A 24,396-nucleotide genomic window follows, 5' to 3' on the forward strand; every position below is an offset into this window, starting at 1 on the left:
CAACAAAGAGATTTACATACAATAAAAAGACTGAAAGCCATGAGGATTCCAAAATTAACATCCATAATGAAATGTAAAAGCAAATCCAGATAGAAACACATATGAATTTTACACTTCCTTACCTTGCTAGTACCAAATGCCAGTTTATCTGTTTATTAATCAAGCGAATCAGTCCATCAGGGAGCAAAAAAGGTGCAGGGCTGAAATTACAACACATTAGTTAGCTTAAAATCTACTCATGAAAACCACATATAAGCAGACAAAGAACACATACACTTACAGAGAGAGAGAGAGAGATTTTTTTTCCATTAGAATAAAAAATTTGAATATTAGCAAATCCAAAACCAAAAGTTACTATTTGGTAGCTGAAATTTGACCATATATATTTCTCTATTTCCAAAAAACACAGTGGTGTGTTCAAAGGTATAGTTATGTACTTCCCAGGAAACAGACATCTAGCATACCAACAACAGAGCAGAGTACACTTACACCAACCCTTTCTGCTCTAACTACCTAAGAACTCTGGCTCAACTGCAACAAAAACAAATTTTAGCATCGAGTTAAACTCACAAGAAAGAAAGATAAATTTCCAAGTACTAGAAATGAAAAAGTCACTGAAAGCTAGAATTGGGCACAGGGTAAAGAGAGAGACAAGGACTCAAAACAGGACTTAGCACGCAGGATAGGAAATGAGCTACTGAACCAAAGAGAGGACAGGAGTTGGAAGTGAGAATCCTGCAAAAGCAATGACTGCACCAGGTCACTGAAGGAACCAGAAACACTTCACCATAGGCCCAGGGAGACTAAAGACTCTCTTCTCTCCCTGGAACTACGGTTCTGTGGAGGACAGGAATAAAATCTCCTGTGAAAAAGTGACAGTCCAAGTCTGTACTATATGCAAGATCAGATTACAATTTCACTTTACTCACGTGATGGAAGAATCTGCAAGCGTAAGTTCAAAATAAAATCATCACAAAAGACACGAAACTACCCACCATAAGTGATAAGTAGACACAGCAAATTAGAGGACTAATACCTGAAGAAATCAAGAAAACAGATGGAAAAGAAGAATAAAGAACATAATTCCATGAAAGAAAAATAGAAAAAAAATACATTATGGAAATCAGAAAAGACAAAATAGGATTTCAAAATGTTAGTGGCCAGGCGCGATGGTATGTGCCTATACTCTCAGCTACATGGGAGGCTGAGGCAGGAGGATTGGTTGAGCCCAGGAATTTAAAGCTACAGTGTACCATGATCTTGCCTGTGAAGAGCCACTGTACTACAGCCTGACCAACACAATAAGACCCTCTCTTTAAAAAAAAAAAATATATATATATATATATATATATACACGTAGCACATTTATGCTCATTTTTTAAAACACAAAATAATATCAAAAGGCAGTTACAAAAATATAATGAAGATATGAAACATGTATGTGAATACTATCTATATGAGGATAATTTCCTCTGGAAGGGAAGGGAAAGGAAAAAGGTAAAGGACTTGAGATGTAACATTTTGCATAAAAAGAAAAAGAGCTAGTTGATACAGGTTTATTATATTGTCAATAATTCTCAGTATGTTTATATTTCATAATTAAAAGAAAAGAACTTTTTTTAAAAAATAAGAAAAAGCTACTTGAAACAAATATTGACCCCCAAATCTTTGGGTTTAATTACCATAAACTCAAGAGCACAAATGGAACAATAATCTTTTTGAAAGTAGCACATCATGAGACAGATTAATCACTTCACGGTGCATTTGCAACCTGTACAATGATCAGCACAGCCAATTCAAGGACAAAGGCTTCTCAGGAGGAAGGGAGACAAAAAGATACCTACTTATGACACCTGATCATAAGGTTCTCACACAGAGGATAGGGCTTGCATCAGAGTTAACTTTTTGAGTCTTCCTTCTCAATAAATAACAAAAAGAATTATCAAGCAGTAACCTGAACAAGACAAGCTTAACATCTTATCCAAGGGTGTTCGGGACTAACAAGTTGTCGCCTGGAGAGGTCAGAAAACACAGCCCACCTCCCATACTCCTATCCTCTCCTTCCACTCTCTCTTCCTACTCATTGCTCTATCCTATCATAGCCCACACCCACAAAAAAGTGACACAATTAAGTATAGAAATTGTAAATATGCACACATATATACATATATACACATATGTATGCACATACACACATAGAGTAAAAGCAGAAAGACATTGGAGCGAGTCCTAGAGAAGTGCCAAAGGTCTCTTCTACGGAACTATATTATCTCTGGAACTTTATGACAAGATATTCCTAGGGAAAAAGCAATCTACCTAAATAATTCTATAAAACAATTCCTATGCATGTATCTAAAAGCAGAATTATAACTTTTTTGTCATAATAATTATTTCTTTGTTCTTTCTAAAGCTGGAGATTAGCATCATGCCTGAAAATATACTTAGCACTCAAGGAATTAAAAAGTATACAAGAACGGAAACCTAAAGAACCTTCTCTGATACACAGCAGTTGAATATTAACCACAAGTGAGATGATGTGACAAGAACAAAAATGTTTTTTAAAAGGTATGCAAGCTACAGATGCTTCATATGGACATTCAAGGCAAGCCTGAGAACAGTCATCAGAGGAAGTAGAAATTGTCATGAGACATTCTTAATAGCAACTAAGGGAACAAAAACTACCGTAAGTCTACTGAGATATCTTGTCAGATTATACTTAAATGTTTGAAATGTCTCATGCTGAGTTTGCCTGAATGTCAGCAACTTTCTCATGATCTAGAATTCATTTATGGAAACAAATATATAGAATAATATTGTTTATATTTGATGTTCACACTGTTTATCTGAAGAACCAAAACTCACCTGTACCAGATGTATTGGCGTAAAAATAATAAACGATCTGTAATTAAAAGAAATGGCAAAGCCAATTATAAATCAGTTGTTCTTCAAGAATCATTTTCAAATTAGATTTATAGATGAGAAATCTAAAATATACTACAGAGTGAGTCATTAAAAAAAATAACACAACTCTTAAAATGAGAGACTAAATATAACCTAATATACATTATAACATTTACAAGGTCATATATTTATTAAATTTTAAGTTTCTGTGTTATTCAAAAGTTTCAGGTATTTCCTAACTGTTCAAGAAATAAAAGTGGTTTGAGATGTTAAATTTAATCTAAGAAGCTTTCATGAAACCATGGACTAGAAGTTATAATAATCACCCCTTAAAAAACAAAATATTTGTATAAAAATTAAAACAAGATACTATTTTACACTTCATGGCAAAGATTTTAAAAATAATAATACCTAAAATGGGAAAGCCCATGGAAAACAAAACCTTTAACACACTATGAAAAAACAATGCTTTCTATCTTCCTATTTTAAATGTACATGTATGTGTGTACCTGTGTATGCAGTTAGGTATACATTGATGGAAAAAGATCTAAAGAATAACAGATTCTCTCTAGGTGGTAAGACAAGGACAAATTTTTTTCTAATTTGTAGTTATCTACAGTGTCTGTATTATCTACAATGAATTTTCATTATTTGTACACATTTTCTAAATTCTCAAAATTTAAAGCATTTGTCATTATGAAAACTGAATATGCTAGTGTTTCTTGTATCAGAAGATAAAATTAACTATAATTAACTATAATTTTATCAGAAGATAAAAGTATAATCAGAAGATTATAGTTAATTTCAAGTACTTCTGTGAAAATGAATTTTCTCTTTATAATGAACTTAAATTCACTGGTATAAAAGGATGGACTTTGGAGCCAGAAAGATGTGCAGTCAAATTCCAAATGAATGACCTTGGGCAAGTTTTCTTATCTAAAAACGTAAAGGAGTAACGGCACCGACCCTTTCTGGTCTCATAAAAGGACTCTATCAATTAATATGGTAAACCTTTCATGGCACCAGCTCAGTAAACATAGTGCTCAGTCCTTTCTCAGACTCTTGTTGGTTCATACGTAAAATTTGTCAGGAGTTAAATGAATACCCTGGCTTACCAAATGTGTAATTTGAGTATCTCTGACCAGATGTATCTGAAACATCACATAAACCCCTTAAAATAGTCTCTCAGTGTATTTTCACCTTCAATATCCACAGACTTTCTGAGACTCATACTGGCTTTGACCTTCATTCCTTCTAGAACAGCGGTCCCCAACCTTTTTGGCACCAGGGACTGGTTTTGCGCAAGACAATTTTTCCACGCACCCTAGATCCCTCACACGTGCAGTTCACAATAGAGTTCGCACTTCCGTGATAATCTAATGCTGCCGCTTATCTGACAGGAAGTGGAGCTCAGGTGGTAACGCTCACTCACCCATCGCTCACCTCCTGCTGTGCAGCCTGGTTCCTAACAGACCACAGACTGGTACCAGTCCACGGCCCAGGAACTGGGGACACCTGTTCTAGAATACACCCATAATGGTTAAACCAAGGCTATATACTTTAAGCTGCATTAAAAACGTGCATGTGTAAATATACAAATGTATACATATACATACATATGTGTGTATATATAAATACATACAATTAAACTCAGATAACACGTCACTTTTATTAGGCTCCACATCAGAAGTCTAAAGAACACATTTGAACTGTTAACCATATCATTACTGTAGAGAAATAAGCTATACTTACCTCGAATTGCTTTCGTGATGATAAAGGATGCACCATGTTTTCGGTTGCCTCTAGGCTGGAATTTAAAACAAAGCCCTTACATTTGAATCCTCTAGTATTAGACTAGTATTACTTATACAATGTAAACTTATTTTTATTTACTAATATTCCGAGTTTTGGGCACAGGGAAGCAGTGTCTTAAAACTACTTAAAGACTGAATGTGCAGGTGCAGGGGCTCACGCTTGTAATCCCAGCACTTTGGGACGCCAAGGTGGGCCAATTCCTTGAGCCCAGGAACTCCAGACCGGCCTGAGCAACATGGCAAAACCTTGTCTCTACAAAAAATACAAAAATTAGCCAGGCATGGCGGTGCGTGCCTATAGTCCCAGCTACTTGGGAAGCTGAGGTGACCCGGGAGGTTGAAGCTAGTGAGCCCTGATCATGCCACTGCACTCCAGCCTGGGTGACAAAGTGAGACCCTGTCTCAAAAAAAAAAAAAAGGTAGACTCAGGATGGGGGACAATAGGAGTAAAGGGAGCATAGCAGAGCTACAGGCACATGTCAGGACTAACCTTGCAGGTAAGAACAAAGATTGAAGCTGGAAACTGTTTCCAAATCAAATACCAATCCAAAGACAAGAGAAGTCAAGGCCAAGGTTGCCAGTTCAGCACACTCTATTGAAGCTGTAAGTTTTGCTCACAGGAAAAGTGGTCATATCTCCAAGGCAAATTCATTGACTATCTGTTGTATATCCATACAGACAATGCTACTAACAAAACATACACCGATACGTAATTGCTATACTAAATAATTCCATTCCATAAGTATAAACTGAACACACTGTGGGTAGGTTCATGACACTAGGCACTGCATAAGGTGCACTAAAGTGCTGTCAAGAAAAGCACAATGGACACACAGTAAGTGTAGACAGGTTTTTAAAAAAACACAGAAAAGTTATTTCACTCAACAAACAAGAATTGATGGTGGGATTCATGCAAGACACAATTTGGCCCTGGGGAGAGAGATAAAGATGAATCAGAAGTAGCTGCCCTCCAAGAGCTTATAGTTCAACAGCTGAAATCAATAGAATGCAGAAATCGATAGAATGCAGAAATCGATAGAATGTAGAAATCAATAGAACTCCCCCACCCCCAACACACAAACACAAAACAAAGTGCTAAGGGTTTCAAAGTAAGTTAATTCTGTGGTTACTTTTTTGGAATCAATTTATGCTAAGCATTCTGAAACATTACTGCAACTAACCAATGAGTGTTAAGGAGTGCAAACTTATCTAACCAGCTGCCGCAGCAACAGCTTCCTAGCTGCATAACCCAAAAAATATTCACATTAAGACAAACTAAGCACTTGAAATTAAACAGCAAAACATGCAGATCTCTACCCATTCTACAAAATACATTATTCAAAATAAGCACAAACTGCAGTGGGATGGAGGCTACAGGGGAAAAAAATACAAACTTTAGGCTGAAAAATGAGTCGTTTCTCCAGTAAAGAAACACTCATAAAAAAATGTAAGATAACTCATATGGGCTGGACTACATAATCTTTAATAAAGGTTCTTTTCGATCTAGCTGCTTCCTCTGGGTCCAAAACAGCAACTGGCATGTGTTAAGCACTCAATATCTATTAAATAAACATGGATCCGTGGTTCCTACTCTTCACCACAGACCCGGGAGGCCCTCACTACCAAATAACTGATAATCCCAAGATCCAGTCTATACATTATGAACCTCTATAACCCTTCTCTAGCGGAGATCCCAATCCTAGTCAGCAGTTCTTTACCCTTCACTTCCGTGGCATTTTGCTCACATCGCTAACTATAGCGCATAAAACGCTAGATCATGAATAACGTTTACAGGATTGTCTCCCCTCTAGAGGAGAAGCTCCACGAAAGCATATTTATCTCTGTATCCTCAGCACCTAGCACAGCATCTGGGACACCGACACGGACGAACGGACACGCACACCCTTATTAAATGCTCTTTTATTGATACACACAAGAACTGGCGCGATCCAGCCCCAGGTAGCTGTAAAGCCTCAGATTCCGCACTCTGCAGCAGCCCGCCAGATGCTGAAGCCTGTAAGGTCCTGGAAAATTCTCACACCGTTAAGCGTCCGCCCATACTAGCCCTAGCCAGACTGCGAGAAGGGACCACCGAGAGTCCAGGTAGGAGAAAGGACCCTTTAGTCCAGCGCTGTGCCTTCCCCTCCGAATACAGAGAGTGAAACAAACAATCCCCACCCCTCCGAAAACATCCCCTCCGAATACAGAGAGTGAAACTAACAATCCCCACCCCTCCGAAAACAGAGAGAAACTAACAACCAGAGTGGGATCCTACGCTCCGCAGAGCACAAAGTTCCAGCCCCCAACAACCGAATTCTGAGCCCAGGAGGAATCTCAGGGACCACGACCCCACCCCGCCTGCGGAGCCCCAGACCCCTGGTAGCCCAAGGTGCCGTTGCCAGGGCGACCACACAAGCCGTCAGGCCCTAGTCCCCCGCCCACCCGGCTCCACTCCCCTACGTGGCTCCTGCTACGTGGCTCTGCCCACGAAGCGCCCGCGCCAAGTTGGCTGCTGCTGTAGACGGGCCTGGTTCACCTGTACTTCAGTCTCCGGTGGCCACTCGGTGTTGACCAACAAGTCATAGAGAATCGTCTCCTCTTCACCCTCTGCAGCGCCTGGACTCAAAGCCGGCCCTGACTCGGGGGCCGCCATGTTCGCCCGGGACTCAAGCAGTGGAGGAGTGCCTCTACGGAATCCCTCACAGGACAAGCTTCCCTAGCCGCGGCCGCTTTTGATTCACGGGGAAGGGAGTGGAGTGAACTGACCCTGACCGCGGCAAGGAAATGCTAGGTTAACCCTTTTATGAGTAGGAAGGACAGGGACTATTGCTTGTCTTGGGAACGACTTGTGTCCCGGTCCTGGTGCGTCCCTTGTTAATTAATCTACATGAGATCATCCAAGTCACTGAGCCCGTCTTATCAAGTCAGCTTCTATAAAACAGAAACGGTAAAGGTACCCCACTGAAATGCTAATGTTCATTTGTGTATTCTTTGCCTAGCACGTAGAGAGAGTTCAAACAGTGGTTTTAAAATAAACAACCAAAGTTATCCAATGCAGGGGATCAAGCCAATGAAAGGTAGCAGAGGAAGGATGCTACAGGCGCTCAGAAAAGGCAACGAAGGCCAGAGTCTGCAGGGATTTCCTGGAGGACGTGGAGCTTGTCCCTAGGTCTTTAACAACTGGCAGAATTTTAATCCGCTGGAGAAGCATTTCAAGTAGGGGTAAATGGGATGAGCAGAGACAGAGGCAGAAGGACAGAGTTGAAAGAACTCTTTCAACGTGTCGCGAGTGAGCGACGACTTTCTGGGCGTGGGAGTAAAAGAATTTACCAAGACAGTAGTAGATAAAGAAAGACAGATTAAAGAAAGTATGAAAGTTCGTTACCAGGGAACAGCGGGCAGAATCAGCAGAGGAGGAGCTCATTGCTAGGAAACAAAGGCTTGTTGAGAATTTTATAGACTGGAACTTGGAGTGATTGATAACACCAAGGTAGCACGGAGTTAACTTGCTTTTTTTTCTTTTTTTCTTTTTTTTTTTTTTTTTTGTCAACCGAAGTGTTTGATAAATTGAGGCGTTTGAAGGTAAGCAGGAAGTCTGAGAGTTAAGTACGTTATCTGGTTAGAAGGGCCATATGTCCTGGGCCATAAAGAAAAGTAGACCTATGGCTTATTTGTTTCTTCCTTTTGTTTATATGTTTTGGACCATGAAGAAAGGCAGATGTATAGCTTATGCTTACTTGCCTTATCTCTTTGTTTTTTCCTGCTCCCACTAGCCTGCCTTTTTTTTTTTTTTTTTTCCTAATTAGTACTCAACAAGACAGGTGAATAGAACCCAAGTTGAGAAAGGGTGTAGGGGCAATAAAGTTTAAATAATAGGTTGAGAACCTGCATGGAGGGAGCGAAAAGGTCAACCCCATTTGTTCGTTCGTTCATTCATTCATTCATTCATTCCACAAATACCTCTTTGTGGACAGTTATAAGCAGAGCCTATTATAACATGAATGAATATATACTGTACAAAGTATTACAGTGTTTCACATCAAAAGAAACAAATATTGAATATCCCTTGAGATAATTATATTTCATAATATCCATCAAGATGCATTAGGCCGTGATGCAATTAAAAGCGTCTGTTGGGAAGCCTCTAACCAGCTCCCATTTCTCTCAAAGTTTAATGACCTCAAAGCCCTACATCATCTGCCTGCTCCCCTAAATCTCACACCTTATTTCCTGCTCCCCCTACTACCTTCAACCACACTGGCTCTATTTCTGAATACACCAGACACATATCAACTTTAGGAGTTCTGCAAAGCCTGTCCTCTCCACTTGGAAGGCTTTCTACCAGATGTTTACCCGGTTCCTGCCTTATCTCCTTCAAGTTTTTGCAAAAATGTCATCTTCTCTCTGAAGCCTACCTTGACTGCTCATTTTTAAATTTTGCAACGACCTTTCTCCAACTCCAGCTTTCCAGAGCTGCTCTATTGTTTATTCCATTACACTTCTCATCATTTAAACTGCTATACAATGTATTTGCTTATTATCTGTCTCCATTCACTAAAAGGTAAGCCATGCCAGGTGCTCTATGTATATACATACAAATGCTATGTCCATCCCTGCTATATCCCCAGAATTTATAACAGTGCCTGGCGTAGTGCAGAGGACAAAATATTATTATTTGTTGAATAAATGACAGACTTCCCAGAAAACCTCTTTTACACATTGTCTCCCCATAGTGTTTCTCTGCACAGCAGCTGTGCCTTTCAATCAAACCCCTCATTGTGAACACCATACATGTCTTCTCCGTACCCCTCAAGGCTGACAAATTATACACCTCCAGGGAGCTCTGCCCACATTGCATGCGGTAGAACATGAAGAGGTAGGAACACCATGCACGTGATGTGAGGGCTAGTTGTTGGAGTCCTCCAGTACGTCAGTACGACCCTTACCTATTTCTCCACACCAAGTTTCCTTGGCTCTTTACTCCTCTTCCCTGTCTCATCCTTTCTCAGGTATATATTGGGGTTGCTTTCTGTTTTATCACTCTCTTCACCACTTTCACTCAATCTGTACAATCATGGCCAGGAGGTAGCTGGTCAAACTGGCAAAGGATGCTTCCTTCTTAGCTGGTATGCAAAGGGGACCACTGCAAATACACTATAAAGAATTTATGTCTTTTACCATCATCACACTATTTTTGTTTGTTTGGTTTTGTTTTTGAAACAGGGTCTCACTCTTTCACCGAGACTGGAATGCAATGGCACAAAGAGAGCTCACTGAAACCTCCACTTCCTGGGCTCAAGCAATCCTCCCACCTCAGCCTCCTGAGTTGCTGGGACCACAGATGCTTGCCACCATGCTGGGCCAACTTTATTATTTTTTGTAGAGATGGGGGTTTTCAGACTCCTGGGCTCAAGTGATCTGCCTCGGCCTCCCAAAGTGCAAGGATTACAGGCACACACCACCATGCCCAGCCTCACACTATGTTAATTGTTTTATCCATCGTCATCCACACCCCACTTACCATAGCATGTGCAATAGGACAGAAAACATAAAGTCATGCCTGGCAGAGAGCTTCTACTCTGAAGAAACAACAACTGAAGTTTCACAGGATGAATCTATGCTATTTGGAGAGGGAGTATACATTTAACTTGCAGCAATCCCTGAAAGAAAAATTCTACTAGCAGAGATGCTCTGAGCAGATGAGTGGGTTGTTAAACCTTCAGCACCACTAGTTAAAATCCAGAAGAGTTCCTGGAAGGGGAGAAATGTGAGGTGACCAATAAAAGGGAAGAAAGTGGCAAGAATGTGTATGTCATGAGAACTCCAAATGTTTAATATCAGACACAGATGGGAAAAGAAAAGGCAAAGAACTGATCAAGTTCAACTGAATCAAAGGAATAGGATGACTTAAAACAGATTGAGTGGCTGAAGACAAATTGCTACTTGGTCTTATTTACAGTAACTGTATAGCAAATTGTCCAAACTGGGATACTTTTGAAAATAAAAAGCCATGATTTTAATAGTTATGCTAGGACAAGGCATGGAACAGGACTGTCGTGGTCAAACTGAGAGATTGCCACACGAATCCTAAATAGGAGAGTGGGTAATTTAATGAAAAGGTGGTGAGCATTTCATAAGGATAGCAAGACTCTTCTGTTTGTGATTATTCTCTTCTCCTTTCCTCCCTCATGCTTGTAGTGACACTGGTCATTTTTGTCTGCCCAGGCCCTTTGCTTCCTTTGGAGACTGTTCTAACTGCTCTTTGTTCACTCAAGTCAGATAATTCCTAGTGGGACCACCAATCCCCAAACTCTGCCCCACTGACCCAAAGAACTCCATTCTTGTTACTTTGGGATTTTTTTTTTTTTTTTTTTTAAAGATGGAGGAAAAGGCTCCTTGCCTTTTTGGGTCACAGAGTTTAAAGAATATTGGGGTTATTAGCATCCATCTTATTCACTACAGAGAGAAAGCCTGTCTGCACAGTGAGAGAATGAAACCAATACATTGAAAAAAACAGAGAAGAGAAAGAGGTAGAGACTTCATCTGATACAAGCATGCCTGAAACGAGATACCTGTATGATTCCATCTTCCCAAGTAAGTGATCTAATTCATTCTCTTTTATGCTTCAACTAGTTTGAGTTTCTAGGCATCAAAACCACTCCTCTCTTGGTATTTCTACTAGTGGATTTTGAAGATTTACCTTATTTATTTATGTATTTATTTAAGGCAGGCTCATGCTCTGTCACCCAGGCTGGAGTGCAGTGGTGCAAACACAGCTCACTGTAGCCTTGACTTCCTGGATGCAAGTGATCCTCCTGCCTCAGCTTCCCAAATAGCTGGGACTACATGCATGTGTCACCACACCCAGCTAAAGATTTACCGAATTTAGAATCTGTATGTCATGTATGGATCTCTGCAATGTTGCTTCTAAATTGACAGGTCGGTGTTATTAGTTAATAATTGATAGTGTTCATGGCTTACTGAGCTCTTCCGTCCTCACAGTCACTGCTGAAACTGATAGACTCAGAAAACAGAGTCGATCTCTATTTCACAAATAAGAATATTAAAGCTTAGAGAAATCCAAGATCATAACAGAGCTAAAATCCAAACAAGGTCCTCAGGTCTTGATCTTGTGCTTTTTCTTTAAACTACCACATGTCACCGATAACTGCATGGAAAAGGATTATTAAAAAACACAGATGGAGCACTTAGATGGTTGAAAGTGAAAATAAACAGTTATGGATGATCAGGAATACTAACATGTGGAACTGGGGTATTATCAACCTGTCAACCTGTCAAAATTAAATACATTATATGTAAGAGTTTGGTTGACAAATACTATTATGATCATCTAATCAACTCCTTAATTTAGTTGAGAAAGTCCATCTCTGGTTCAAAAATATTTGAAATCATGAATAAGTCTTTTTTTTTCTTTTAAATGTTTGGAGAGAAAGAGTCTTGTTATGTTGCCCAGACTGGTGTTGAACTCCTGGCCTCAAGTGAGCCTCACACCTCTCAGCCTCCCAAAGTGCTGATATTGCAGGTGTGAGCCACTGCACCCAGCCTCTTTTCTCTCTCTCTTAGTTTCTTTTTTATGAATAAATCTTTCTGAAAAGAAAAATCATGTTTTCCAAATAACCAACATAAATGGTAACTGTAAACTGCTTAAGGAAATACGATCAATAAAATCTGAGACAGTTTCAAAATACGCATCATCATCATTATCATCATCACTATGTTTTGTGTACCTACCCTGCTTCAAGCACTGTACCGGGTACTTTATTGTACCTTACCTCTACTCTTCTCTACAATGCTGTAAGGAAAGTGTTAATATCTGTATCTACAAGTAGATATAGATGTACTTTAGTAAACTGAGGCTCTAAATCATTGTGACCCAACCAAGGTCACATGCTGGTAATGGTAAAGCCACAAATGAAATAGTTTTTGTCTAACAGAGAAGGTACTATGATTTGAAGAGTAGTGATCTGATGATGATATAAGCCTTTGATGAAAAGGAAAAAAATTTAGAAAAATTTTCCTATTTCTTCCTAGCCTCATAGCATATCAATTGTGCTTCAACTGAACTGAATATAATCCCCATTCACTTTGCTGATGACCACAGACATTCTATCTTAGAATTAGACAAAAATTACTTAACATCATCTCACATGAAGGAATCATTTTTTGGCCAGGCATGGTGGCTCACGCTTGTAATCCCAGCACTTTGGCAGACCAAGGCAGGCAGATTACCTGAGGTCAGGAGTTCGAGACCAGCCTGGCCAACATGGTGAAACCCCATCTCTACTAAAAAAAAAATACAAAATTAGCCAGACGTGGTGGCACATGTCTGCAATCCCAGCTATTCGGGAGGCTGAGGCAGGAGAATTGCTTGAGCCTGGGAGACAGAGGTTGCAGTGAGCCGAGATCATGCCACTGCACTCCAGCCTGGCTGACAGAGCAAGACTCTGTCTCAAAGAAGAAAAAAAAAAAAAAGGAATCATTTCTCTTCTCTTAACTTGTCAATGTATAGCTGTCATTAGCTCACAGATTCATTTAGTAGGAGCTCAGTCTTTTAGCTCCTATCAGTTAAAAAGTCCATTAAGCTAAAAGCCATTAATGATTCAGCATTTAACCCTTTTATGTTTTTCAATATTAGAGACAAAAGAGATTAGATCATCATATGAAGTTGTTTCTATTTTAAAGTTGAAATTGCATAGTAAAATTGAATTTGGCCATTTAAACACTACCTATTATAGGTGTCATACATTTGTATTTGATTGGATGGTGCACTAGCTCTTTATGAAGAATATAAATTTTAATCATAATATAAAATAACACTAAGAGCAATTCAAGAAATTTTATTTCCTCTAGAAAGCCTGCAGAATCCCAATCAATCCTTCCACAAATATTCTAAGACTTTTATAATATATCTTGGCAGCCAAAATAGATATAAAGCTCATGCATGGTTTTAGCAAAGAAAGAATCTCCAGCCCCTTACTGAAATCTCATTTACACTCATTAGCAATGCAATTCAAACAGACCGTTTTCTCCCCCCATTTTTCTCACTCACAAATTATACAGAATATCAAACTGGGAAATATGCCCTACCAGAGGCACATACAGTAACAAATGCAAAAATCAGCAGCAAGTAAGTGCAAGAAGTAGGCTAATACATTGGTAAAAATACATTGGTAGGCTGGGCATGGTGGCTCATGTAATCCCAGCTGTAATCCCAGCACTTTGGGAGGCCAAGGCAGGCAGATCACCTGAAGTCAGGAGTTCGAGACCAGCCTGCCCAACATGGCGAAACCCCATCCCTACTAAAAATACAAAAATTAGCTAGGTGTGTTGGTGGGTGCATGTAATCCCAGCTACTCAGGAAGCTGAGACAGGAGAATTGCTTGAACCCAGGAGGCGGAGGTTGCAGCGAGCCGAGATTGCACCACTGCACTCCAGCCTTGGTGACAAGAGCGAAACTCCATCTCATAAAAAGAAAAAAATACATTGGTAAATTGATCAATTATTGACTTAAAAGTAAAAATAGCTTTTTAGTTTTATTTGGTTTAAAAGCAAAGGTAAACTATCTGTAATATACTTTGAAGTGCATCAGAAGTGCATCAGAAAATAAGATGGATTAATGGATAGGTGGAAGATAAATAAACAAATGGAAAGATTTGTGATAAAGCAAGTATAGTAAAATACTAATGATGTCTCATTGGTGGATACATGGGTGTTCATGGTAAAATTCTTTCAACTATGCTATATGTGAAAACTTTCATAATAACATATTGGGGGGAAAAGGTACATTTACAATTTTAAAAAGCACAAACAAGGGATAGAAAGAATTACAACATATATCTTCCAAAACGTAAAATAGAATAAAGGACATTAAGAAAACTGTCAATTTGAGACAGGGAAGGACAGAATAAACAAACAAATATAAACCACGATAAAGAGAAATTTCTCCCATTGGAATAAGGTGATGCAATAATCATTAAGCTAATACAACACTCACATATCCATCCATGTGTACCCCTCCCATACACACACTTCTCTCTTCCAACCTCCCCTTTTCTTATAAAGAGTAATGTCGGAAGTTTAGAGTATAACTTTCCCCCACTCCCTTCATTTGTTTGAATCACTTATGGAAAGTTCTGTCCTAACCTGGGCAACATAGCTAGACTCTGTCTCTTAAAAAATTGTTTTAATTAGCCAGAAATTTGCCAGACGTGGTGGCTCACACCTGTAGTCCCAGCTACTTGGGAGGCTGACATGAGAGGATCGCTTGAGCCCAGGAGGTTGAGGCTGCTATGAGCTATGATCATGTCACTACACTCCAGCCTGGCTGACAAAGACCACAGCTCTAAAAAAAAAAAAAGGAAAGAAAGAAAAGAAAAGAAAAGAGAAAATTCTCAGTTTTTACCTATTCACATGTCACCTGTACACCATTCACTTTAGACAGATAATGGGACATTGTATCCTCTGTACATCTCAGCCTCCCTCACACTTTATACCTCATTGTCTTTCTGTTTTGTATCCAGTGTAATTTCTTCTGATCTCAGTTCCAATGCACACACTCACTTTTAAGCTTTCTCTGCTTAATCTTTCCATCAAGTTTTTAAACATCAATTATTATATTTTTTATTTCTAGAAGTAATTCTCTAAAACTCAAGGCTGCCGGTCATTTTGTTACTTTCTTTTCCTCTCTATTAAGTCCTACTTTTAGGAACACATCAAACTTAATTAATATTCTCTACCTGATATTTCTAATACCTGAAGCCTTCGAGTATCTATTTTTTTTCTGCTGACTCTTGCTCATGGTGGCTTCTTTCTTTATGGGGTGTGTGTATATGTGCGTGTGTGTGTGTGTGTGTGTGTGTGTCTTATTGTTTGCTCAGATGCTCTGGAATTTGAGTTCTGAGGATTCTTTGAGGCCTCAGATGGAGAGTGCCTCAACCCTGAAAAGACTTGCCTTCATTTCTGCAAAGCACCCAGAAGACTTGGGTCCACTTTAAATTAAAGTTTGTTTGTTTCACATGATACAAATAGTGTAAATTCAGGCTTCAAACTTACAAGAGTGTCAGGCTGTGGCAACAAATTCTTAAAGGAGACTTTTATATCCACTCAGATTCCAGGCTGAACAGACAAATTTATTTGCTCTCTGCCTCATTTTTATGGGATTGAAAAAAACTGTAGCTCTTCATGGGTGCTAACTTTATTTAGAGTGACCAGAGATCTTACTCCCATTACACGAGCCCAAGCCTCCCCATCCCACTTCCACTATTTTTGCCCTGCGATCAAAGCTCTGGACATCCAGATCCATAAAGATCCCTAAAGCGTCAGTTCTCTCTTCTTCCATGGATTCCCACACCTGTTGCTAGGACTCAGATATCTTTTACTTTCTTACAAACTCATTCATTCATTTTAAAAATTGTGTTTTTATTTCTATACTAGCTAGCACTCTTGTTTGTGGGAGTCTTTTAGGATGTCTTCTCTGACAAACTGACTAAATGAAACCCTCTGAACTTAGCAGAGGGAAACAAAAAGGGGGAAGGCATTCCCCACTGCTTTGATACAAACAGCCATGCAGCTCACAGACAGCACAGACCCCGGGCAGCAGATCAGCAACGGCTCCCAAGGGAAATGATCGGCAGAGTAATGGACCTTTTTGCCAACATGTACCAGATATCTCTGGGACTCCCCAGAAATATTTGGTAGAGGATTTTACAAATGACTGAGGGTCTTCTGTCATCAACTAGGAGCAAGACTAGTGAAATTATGAAATTTGCTATTACGATAATTACCATTCATGACCACAGATGGCAAGGCTAGGGAGTCTCAAATAACACCAATAATACAAAAATTCAAAAGGCAACTACAAAACCAAAACACTGTAATTCTTTGTGGACAGGGCCAATGGCTTTTTAATCTCTGTAAACCCAGCCTGAAAGCAGGCCCTGAGAAAATATTTATTGACTACATGAATTATACATGGTTATGTTGATGCTATTATAGATTAACCTTTTTTTGCTTAAAAAGGAGATTGTAACTTTTAAAAATGACGTATTTTTTCCAGCAAAGTAATATAGGCTCAGGAAATATTTCTCTCAATAAACGGACCACTCATGAGCCATAATTTTTTTTTCTACCATTGTAGTGGATTTTGGTTAAGTTCTTCAGTTTATCTTTTAGTTTCCTCTAATTAAAAACTACAATGGAAATATTAACCAAAAGAGCAAAACTTCAATGAAGCTAACAAGTAATTAATATGTATTTTGATAGGGCAAAATACCAACTCAAAATGTAGAAGTTATTAAAGCATCAGGGTCAGACACCTTCAGCTATGTGGAAAAACTAAATTAAACACCAAGGATTAAAAACCATTTGAGGAAGAATTATTAAATGTCTCTCAATGTTAATGGCTTTAGCTCTTCCATGGAATTTCATGCAAACTGTTTCCTATTGAAGTCCTTATCATTTTAGGTTTCTCTTTAGATAAAAAATGTATACCTAATGTTAAACTTTTAAAGTTTTTAAGTTTAAATTGTTATAGTCTGATACAGATATGAGATAAATGATTTTTAAAAGAAACTTTGCAACCTAATTAAGTCCTGAAAGGATTAACTAAAATAAAGATTGAAAGCATTTAAAAGAAAGATTGTAGGCAAAAATCTTTACCAAACTGAAGTCACCAAGTAAGAAAATAGCACGTTAAAGTCAAATGTATCCCTATGCTAAAAATTGCTCTAGAATTTACACTGAACCTAACAGATAAAACAAGTTTTGCAGTCAGGGCACATTAATAGAATGTCATTTCTTCCACTTCTCACAGATCTTGACTTCTACAGCCTTCCACCTCCTTCTCTTACCTCTGGGATAGACTCTAATGTTAGAGAGAACTTGTTTTGAATAATAGTTCTGTTACTGACTGGTTCTATAGCCTTGCAGGAGTTATTTAATCTATTCATATCTTGGCTTCCCAATGGGAAACCATTAGGAATGGTTTGGGGGCATAAACTAAAGCATGGTTCTCAACCAAAATCTAGCCAGGCTCCTCTGAGCCGTCTTATCTGCCAGGCCTCAACCTTGGCCTATGAAAACCACAAACTCTCAGTATAAACAATTTCGTCCACTCTCTTCCCCTCCCCATTTAAAGACTTAAGCAAACACTAACAGTTACCAACAGCTCAGAGCCACAGCCACCTCAAGTGACTCTAGCTATCCTTAAAGGGCCTGACTGAGAAAGTGCAAGGCTGCTAAAAGAATTTACTGTTTGTTCAAGCCAACACCTGACTAAAGGCCCCTGACCACCCTTTCTTAGAGCATTTTCTAAATTTTACTCAATGCACAATTTACAATTGTGAATCCTTCCTCTGTCCCTTTGAGATGTACATCTTTCTCCAGCAACTCAGGAGTGAAAGCCATTCCTTTGAAATGTAATCATTAGGAATGACAGGACCTCTGTCTCTAGTCTCTGGGAGAATATAACCCTAACTTTGATTAATTGCCAGCTAACATATGCAGTTGACTTAATGGGCATTTACACTGACCAACCTTTCTAATTTTTCACTTCTCTGACTCTGCTCAAGCCCCAGCAGCCCCCGCTGCCAGCCACCTCCCAAGTTGAGTTGAGTTTATGCTGGACACTCTTCCCTATTGCAATAGTATATTACTGATGAAAATCTGTCCTTACCACTTTAACATTCATCTCTTTAACAGTTCAAGAAGTAGGAAATAAAATGACATCTGAGAATAAAACCATGAAATCAAAATGATCATGTTGGTGAACCTTAAAACAATAATATTCTAAAATAAGCTTTCTATGTGCATCATCCAAGTAGACCCACCTGCAGTAGAATCGCCCACCTAGGGAATTTGTTTAAATGCCCACTCCTGGGCTCCACCTCACATTGGGGAGACCAAAATTCCTGAGTGCTAGAACCTTGAAATATGCACTGGGGAAAGAACTTCCCGGAGTAATTCTTTTTTATTTTATTTTATTTTATTTTTAGAGAGAGTCTCGCTTGTTGCACAGGCTGGGGTGCAGTGGCGCAATCTTGGCTTGCTGCAACCTCCACCTCCCAGGTCAAAGCAGTCCTCCCTCCTCAGCCTTCTGAGTAGCTGGAACTACAGGCATACACCACCAGACCCGGCTAATTTTTTTCATATTTTTTAGCAGAAATGGGGTTTTGCCATGTTGGCCAGGCTGGTCGCAAACTCCTGGCCTCAAGTGATCCACCTGGTGTGAACCACCATGCCCCGCCTCCCTGGAGTAATTCTAAGCTTCTCGCATTTGAGAATCACTGGTATAAACAATTAAATATAAATGTGCTGCTGAAAATGCATTCCAAACAAGGAGTTAAGACATAGCTCATATTCTGTCTACTTTAGCGTGTATTAAGTAAGATGGGAAACTGAGGGCTAACCTGATTAAGCCTGCCTAATTTAACCTGCCTTGCTTGCTTTTAATTGCTTACATCTAGTTAATCTTAAAATTCCCACTAGCAAGTCATAGTAGTCAAACAATACAAAACTAAACTTCCACTAGCCTCCTTATAGATAATGGCTCTGACAGTGGGTCACCATAGTAATGAGTGCTTAATGTTGTTTTGCAGCTAGCAGGCAGTTCTTGTTGAATTCAAGCAAGTTGAGACCATCAACCCTTCAACTGAGCCTGCGTGGGTGCGTAAAGTGTGACCTTTTGATGTCAAAGGCCCAAAACCTGCACCCTCCTTCCATGCTAATTCAGCCATTTTCTGAACATGCATCCTATGAAGAGCCATGTAGCTCAATTACACTTGCACAGAAACCTTGATTACCTCCCTTCCCCACCTGGCAATCACCTTTACCCATACTTCACACCATCCTGCTTTCTATCCCCATAATTACCCCAAGCCCTCTTTTCAGGGAGGTGGATTTACGATTTGTTCTCCTTCTTCTTGCTCAGCAGCCTTGTGAGCAATCTCACAAAATAAAATCTTTTCTCTTTTGCAAAACCCACAGTCACAATGATTGGTTTGCTTTCCATGAGCCAAATGAACCTGGTTTGATATCAGATGTCACATGTAAAAATTGGGGGTGGAGTGGGGTGTGGAGGGAGCAGGTATAGAATTTCATCAATTTGCAGTCAGTAAAAAGAAAGGGAGTCTAGGCTGAGGACAAGTATTCCAACCTTTCTATGGGGGTGGGGATGTATTAGTCAGGGTTCTCTAGAGGGACAGAATAGTATAGAGAGATAAAGGAGTTTATTAAGTATTAACTCACACGATCACAAGGTCCCACAATAGGCTGTCTGCAAGCTTGAGGAGCAAGGAAGCCAGTCCGAGTCTCAAAACTAAGGAACTTGGAGTCCGATGTTCGAGAAGAGGAAGCATCCAGCACAGGAGAAAGATGTAAGCTAGGAGGCTAGGCCAGTCTCTTCTTTTCACATTTTTCTGCCTGCTTTATATTCACTGGCAGCGGGCTAGATGGTGCCCACCAGATTAAGGGTGGGTCTGCCTTCCCCAGCCCACTGACTCAAATGTTAATTTCCTTTGGCAACACCCTCAGAGACACACCTAGGACCAATACTTTGCATCCTTCAATCCAATCAAGTTGACACTCAGTATCAACCACCACAGGGAGATAGTCACTTTTGGTGGATAAACACGTGGAGCTTATGTCTCCTCCCCTTGAATCCGAACTGGGCCTGTGAGCAAAAGCTTCTGCTTTTTAGCCCAGGCTTTAAGAAGGCCTGGCAGCTTCAGTTTCCTCCATTTTGGATTCCTGAGCTGCTGTGAAGGAAGGAAGGAAGGCCAGGTCACTGTATGTGAGAGGTAGGCCAGATGGAGAGGCCTTGGAGGAGGAGGTAGCACGGGGTACTCCCCACATCCCCCCAGCAGCAGCCCCAGCCTCCTTAAAGCCCTCACAAAGGGCAGTCCGGGAAGCTGCACTGAAAACATGTCATCCTCCTCCTAAAAATGTGTTTCCCTTTGGACGTTAGTACCATTGTTTATGCCTCGCTATTAACATGCTTGAACATATAGCAAATGTGCTTTGCCCAGATCACTTTTTTGGAGGAAACTTTTCAGCAGCACATTTATGATTTATTAGTTAAATTAGTGTTCCTCAAACTTTACTGTAGATAAGAATCGTGGAATAAAAATAAATTCCCAAGCCCCCACTTCCCCAGTGGACTGAACAAATCTATCTCCCTTGGCCAAGGAGACCCCAGAAAAACTTTAAAAACTTTCCTGGCCAGGCATGGTCGCTCACGCCTATAACCCCAGCACTTTGGGAGGCCGAGGCAGGTGGATCACCTGAGGTCAGGAGTTTGAGACCAGCCTGGCCAACATGGTGAAACCCCTTCTCTACTAAATATACAAAAATTAGCTGGGCATGGTGGCAGGTGCCTGTAATTCTAGCTACTAGGGAGGCTGAGGCAGGGAGAATTGCTTGAACCCAGGAGGTGGAGGTTGCAGTGAGCTGAGAGCACGACACTACACTCCAGCTTGGGTGACAGAGTGAGACTCTATCTCAAAAATAATAATAATAATAATAATGTTTCCTGGTCAAGACAAGGTAGGAGGTTGGTCATGCCTCAGTACACCCCCTTCCTCACTAACCACTACTAGACTTAAGAGTTAAACAGAAACCAGCCCTAGAAAGCAAAGAACAGAAAACTTCTCCACTGACATCAACTTCAACCAGTTGCTTGGTGTCTCAGCCAGACCCCCGTCCCTTTTCAAGATTTTGACATGACAGCTGACCAAAGCACCCCTTCCACTGAAGGAATGACTGTCCACCATGGAATGGTTCTGGCCACTTTACACAGACTGTGCACAAAGCAACTTCATGTCCTACATTTCCTTTTGACATATGGAGTGTAATATTACTGCATTTTAATGATACATCTCCACAGCGAAGTCAAACATGGGATGTATGTAACATATATGTTTGCTTATCACACTCATGTGTGACCTCCCCTTTCATTAATATTCCTAACTCCTATAACCTGTTAAATATGTATGTTCAGCCAACCCATTTAGCATAAAACTCCTGTCTACCCTTCCTCCCTCAAAGGTCCAGCTTTTTTTTTTTTTTTTTTGAGATGAGGTCTCGCTGTGTCACCCAGACTGGAGTGCAATGGCACCATCATGGTTCACTGCAGCCTCAACCTCCTGAGCTCAACTGATTCTCCTGAGTAGCTGGGACTACAGACACACACCATCACGCCCAGCTAATTTTTGTGGGGTTTTTTTTGGTAGAGACAAGGTCTCACCATGTTGCCCGTACTGAGCAAATTCATGGGCTCATGCAATCCACGTGCGTTGGCCTCCCAAAGTGCTAGGACTACAGGCATGAGCCACCGTACCCAGCCTAAAGGGCAGGCTTTGATCTCAGCCAGAGGCTCCACTTCCCGGCCTGGAGGTTGCAACCAATCATAAGAAATAAAGTTTTCCTTTCCAAATTTATAGATCTTAAGACTTTAAATGGACACAATTAATTTAAGCAAGTTCCAAGGGCCTGATTGCCCTTGCACACTGACTGAAAGGGAAGTCCCTGTCTCTCTAGGGCTGAATTTTGGACTGGGAGACACAAATTGAGATGTGCCTGTGGACACCACTGTCACTGCAGTCTTCCAGTTCTATTGTGCTAGTACCCACAGCTAAGAGAGAAAGTTTCTCTCTTTCTCCTGATCAAAACCATTCCCTTCACCCATCTTAATTCCTTCTTTCTTCTCTGAAGCTGGGCTTAATCTTAGGCATCCTTGTGCAGGTTCCCTCTTTACTGCCAATATCCCTTCAGCCTGTGACCACACTCAAGTTTCTCTCATGATTAAAAAAACTGGCCAGGCATGGTGCCTCATGTCTGTAATCCCAGCACTTTTGAAGGCCAAGACTGGTGGATCATTGAGCCCAGGAGTTCAAGACCAGCCTAGGCAACATAGCAAAACCCCATCTCTAAAAAAAAAAAACACACACACACACACAAAAACATTAGCTGGGTGTGATGGCACGTACCTGTGATTCCAGATACATGGGAGGCTGAGGTAGGAGGATCACTTGAACCTAGGAGGTAAAGACTGCAGGTATCTAAGATCGTGCCACTGTACTCCAGCCTGGGCAACAGAGCAAGACTGTCTTAAAAATAAAAAAAATAAAAAAAATGAAGCCATCCCTTGACCCCCACATCCATCCTGTATTTCCATCTAGTTTATTTTCACCTCATCCAAACTTCTTATAACAGGAGTCTCTGCTCACTAGAAGTAGTCACTTCCCATTTAGCCCTTAACCTACTATAACCTGGGTTCTAATTGCACCACTAACGTGTCCAGCATATAATGCTAATCAGCCCATAAATTTCCAGAATATCTATTCTCTTGGTTTCTGTAATAACAGACTCTTCGAATTGTCCTTATAGTTGTCCTTTATTTGCATCCTCTAGCGCCTTCTCCCTTTTCTCTGCACCACACTGCCCGCTAGTGCTGGGGTTCTCTACACCTTGTTACCACAACAGTGCTGCTCAGACCAGTGGCTCTGGCATCACGAGGAGCTTGTTAGGGATGTGGTATCTCAGGCCCATCCCAGACCTGCTGAGTCCATGTCTGCATTTTAACAGAATCCCCAGGTAATGTTCATGCACAGCAAAGGGTGAGAAGCAGCTGCACCACTCAGTCCTCACTCCCTGTTCTTCTCTCTTCTGGGCGAACTCATCAATTCCCAGGGTCACTACCTATTTGTTAAGGTTTCTCAAATCTCTACCTCGACCCAAAGTACCTCCTCCAGGTTTCAGTCTCACATAGCAGACTACTTGCTGGCCATCACATTCACACCGAACTCAACAGACCCATGCCTACCAACCAGCTGCCCCTCCTGCAATCTGTTTTTCCCAACTGATGCTAATGTCATCCACCCAGTTATCCATACTGAAACGTGGGCATTGCACTGACGCCTTTCTTCCTCTCATTACTCTCCCTTCACTCTCCCCCTCTACCCCCATTAAATTCAACAAGTCATCAAATCCTGGCATGTTAATGATATTTCTCCTACCTGTCCTCTCCTGCCTGACACACTTTCTTTGTCCTCATTCAAGTTTCAATTACATCTTATATATACTACTGCAATAATAGCCTCATAATGGTCCCTACACAGATCTATTCTTCACACAATCGCCAGGAAGAGTTTTATAAAATGGAAATACGATCATCTCACTGTCTTGCTTAATATCTGTCCCACCCACCATAGTGGTTCTCAAATCGTGGTCCCTGGACCAGGAGTATTAGCATGGTACTCACGAGTTGCCTGGGAACCTGTGAGAAATGCAAATGATTTTTGCCCCAGACCTACTGAATCAGAAAGTCTGAGGAGGAGGTTTCTACATCCTGTTTTAACAAGCTCTAGGTGATTCTGATGCACACTGAAGGCTGAGGCCCACTGACCTCCCAGAGTAAACCAATATTGATCAGCAAACAAAGTTCCCTCTGATACAGCTCAGGTCCAAACTCTTTAGCATTATTTCTGTCTACTTTTCAATTTTGAACTTGACATGTGAGGAATGGAGGAATATTTTTTATTTCTATGTATGGTAGCCAATCTTCAAAATGACGCCCCTGCCCCATTCCCAGCCTCCTAGTGTCCATGCACTTATGCAGTGCCTTCCACATTGACCAGGGCTGGCCTGTGTAATCAGCAGCATACTG

The 24,396-nt window shown here is 40.5% G+C and overlaps 1 protein-coding gene and 1 long non-coding RNA gene across 4 annotated transcripts in view; one reads left to right on the plus strand and one right to left on the minus strand.

Annotated features, from left to right (window-relative positions):
• NBAS (NBAS subunit of NRZ tethering complex) overlaps window positions 1-24,396 on the minus strand; it is a 414,675-nt gene that overhangs the window by 376,404 nt on the left and 13,875 nt on the right. The window contains exons 1-4 of one of the 2 annotated variants that reach the window (XM_038006211.2): window positions 7,252-7,405; window positions 4,654-4,708; window positions 2,863-2,899; window positions 123-200 (exon numbers count right to left, since the gene is read on the minus strand). In XM_038006211.2, coding sequence (XP_037862139.2) covers window positions 123-200; window positions 2,863-2,899; window positions 4,654-4,708; window positions 7,252-7,368 — 287 coding nt within the window. In that variant the 5' untranslated portion in view covers window positions 7,369-7,405. Of the gene's footprint in view, window positions 1-122; window positions 201-2,862; window positions 2,900-4,653; window positions 4,709-7,251; window positions 7,406-24,396 lie in introns of those variants that run through there. The other variant, XM_038006212.2, reaches the window with a different exon arrangement.
• Window positions 7,426-19,908, plus strand: LOC119627073 (uncharacterized). Of its 2 annotated transcripts, none has more exons than XR_012095215.1 (3): window positions 7,426-7,668; window positions 11,178-11,309; window positions 19,331-19,908. It is a non-coding gene; the product is annotated as an uncharacterized lncRNA (long non-coding RNA). The 2 variants fall into 2 exon arrangements; XR_005243111.2 differs by having other exon boundaries at window positions 7,433-7,662.

The sequence above is a fragment of the Chlorocebus sabaeus genome, chromosome 14, assembly GCF_047675955.1.
Source record: "Chlorocebus sabaeus isolate Y175 chromosome 14, mChlSab1.0.hap1, whole genome shotgun sequence".
In the NCBI taxonomy this organism is placed as follows: domain Eukaryota; kingdom Metazoa; phylum Chordata; class Mammalia; order Primates; family Cercopithecidae; genus Chlorocebus; species Chlorocebus sabaeus.